General features: G+C 39.9%; 1 protein-coding gene across 1 annotated transcript in view; it reads left to right on the top strand.

Moving 5' to 3' along the window:
• LOC145489288 (beta-1,4-N-acetylgalactosaminyltransferase 3-like) overlaps nucleotides 1–2,500 on the top strand; it is a 24,063-nt gene that overhangs the window by 355 nt on the left and 21,208 nt on the right. Inside the window, exon 1 of the mRNA XM_081468250.1 lies at nucleotides 1–1,024. This exon is cut by the window's left edge and continues 355 nt beyond it. Coding sequence (XP_081324376.1) covers nucleotides 1–1,024 — 1,024 coding nt within the window. The remainder of the gene's footprint in view (nucleotides 1,025–2,500) is intronic.

Genomic DNA, 2,500 nt, shown 5'->3' with positions numbered 1-2,500 from the left:
AAAGTTTTCCTTTACCAGTGGTCGAGAAATCGAAGTCTGCGAGTAATCTAGATGACTGTCCTTGTGCAGCAAGAAAAGCAATTGAGAGCAATATCCCAAAACAAATAGAAGGGGTCATCACATCTACAGCAAGAACGTTAACAAGTGAGCGAAACGTCGAACAAGATTCCTCGACAATCAACGGAAGTTTGAACGTTCACATGTGGTATGGAATATGCGGAATGAGCGTCGATGTCTTAAGAAGCTGGCCTCATTTTCCTTACTTTCCAAACCAACGTTCTTTTGTTTCGGAATTTCGTAAAACTCAAGTTTTGAATATGAAAGACAACGGAGAAAGGATTTTTGGATTTGTCCATCCGCAGGCAAGCGGCATGTATAAGTTTGCCATCACATCAGATGATACATCAGAGTTGTGGCTGAGTAGAAATGAAGATCCCGCTTCAAGCAAGATGATCGCGCGGGTTTATTCTCCTCATGGATCGGCCTGGACTGTAGAAGGAGACTACAAAAAATATCCTGAGCAAATTTCTAAAGAAATCCTTCTTCACGCCGGCAAGAAATACTATATCGAGTCATTGAGTAAGCAAGGTGCTGGCGCCGCTCACGTTGCTGTGTATTGGAGTTACGGGAATTCAACATTCAAAATTATTTCCTCCGAGTACCTGTCGAGTTTTTATGAGAATGACAATCAAGAATCAATTCCCCTTCACGCGGGCAAACGAAGCAAAATTTCACTTGAGAGCAAGAGCAAATTATATTATTTTAATCGACTTCCTGTCATAAACAAGGAAGACTACATTAACTTTATTCCGACTTGTCCTTACAGCCCGAGCTTTTTAGTACGACAAAAACTCCAACGGTATCAGGGCGTTTGGCGGACAATTGAATCACAAGTATTTCCACAAGACGACACTGACATGATCAAAAGCAACTTAAGACCACACTGGCCTAAACCTAATCAACTTATTAACGACAGCAGAGTTCGATCAGTCGTGGACAAATTCGTCGACTCCTTGCGGTTTAGGTAAGTTTAGCACCGTATTATTGTTTTGCTTTGTCTATTTTTTGTATTAACTAACTGAGCAGGTGGGCGAAACGTCTCAAATACCTGCTAAAGTTCCGGTGATGTATGTTTACTTAGTAAGGATCTTCATGACAAGCCTAGCGTTTAAACATCAAATGTGTGCATGGTTCAGTAGTTTGGGCTGTACGGGTCCGCAAATGATCCCCAAATTGAACCGCAAATGATCCCGGACCGGAAATGATCCCCATATTGGACCGCAAATGATCCCGATCCAAAAATAAGGAATGGCATGGATGGTGGGATGGTGTGGATAGGGAATTGGCGTACGTGAATACCGATGTTTTTATTAAAGCCATCTTATAATTATAATGGCTTACAACTTGATTTTTTTTTTTGCATACTTTAGACTAAACTTTGTTGCTAACTACGATGTTATGAATATCACCACTCAATCATCAAAACACGACTTGGGTTACATTTCTTTACAATTCTCGGTAAAATTATGATCAGTGCAACATACGCTACATATCCTCCTTTGTTAAACATTGATATTTCGGTGTTATAGTTAAATCACATTTTATCAGCCATTAACGCCACTCGTCTATAGTTTTAAACTAAAATCTAACCGATGAAGCAACCATTATGGAAGACGCTGTCACCTGAGTAGACCCACAAGCCTACAACGCTTCATCACTCTGTAAAACACCTACTGTGTGGCACTGGAAATTTGAACAAATTTATTTTGTAATTTTTGCTTGGTCGTATTTTGGCTTTAATTCCTCGGAAATGACTACCTGAGTAGTTTAAGAAGCCAAAATTCCAAGCTGTAGTTAAGAAGTTCAGCTTCATGACCACGCAAGGCCAAGGCTTGCTCTTCGTTTTGACAACTAGCTGTTTGATAGATGTTTGATACTATCGCCACCGGGATTTAGAGAATGTTTACAAGTATGTGTTTTTCTAACACTTCTAATTCAATAGATCGTCTTCATGTGACATGTTTTTATCCTCGTCAGGCATAAGAGGCGGTATATTTATATCTGTTTACAATTAGCGTGCTTCGTTTGCAAACTAGAGCATTTTCAATTTCAGGGTTATGGAGCTTGCGTGACACAAGGCTACGATCGAGTTTGTTGAAAAATATATACTTATCTCATGATTCTGAGCCTTTTTAGAAGTTAGAGCATTAGGAAAAGTGCTTATGTAAATGCTTGTTTGTTTAGTACTGATAATCAGTTGTCTAGAAAGCCAAAGTAAGTTCGAGATGTTTACACTATATTCCGGTCGCCATATTGGTGTTCCACGGATGTACTCCAACATGGCGTTTTCTTACCGGACTCTGTAAATTTCTGGGAAACATTTACGACGAATATCTGAAGTCTGGGGAAACGCAAACGTAATTTTGACCTGTGGCTATCCAGAATTGGTTTTCCTGTGCACGGTTATAAGCCGAAAACACCACATTCCTGTAAAGACACC

The sequence above is a fragment of the Orbicella franksi genome, chromosome 6 (genome assembly GCF_964199315.1).
Source record: "Orbicella franksi chromosome 6, jaOrbFran1.1, whole genome shotgun sequence".
Lineage (NCBI taxonomy): Eukaryota > Metazoa > Cnidaria > Anthozoa > Scleractinia > Merulinidae > Orbicella > Orbicella franksi.
This window is presented reverse-complemented; position numbering and strand designations above follow the sequence as displayed.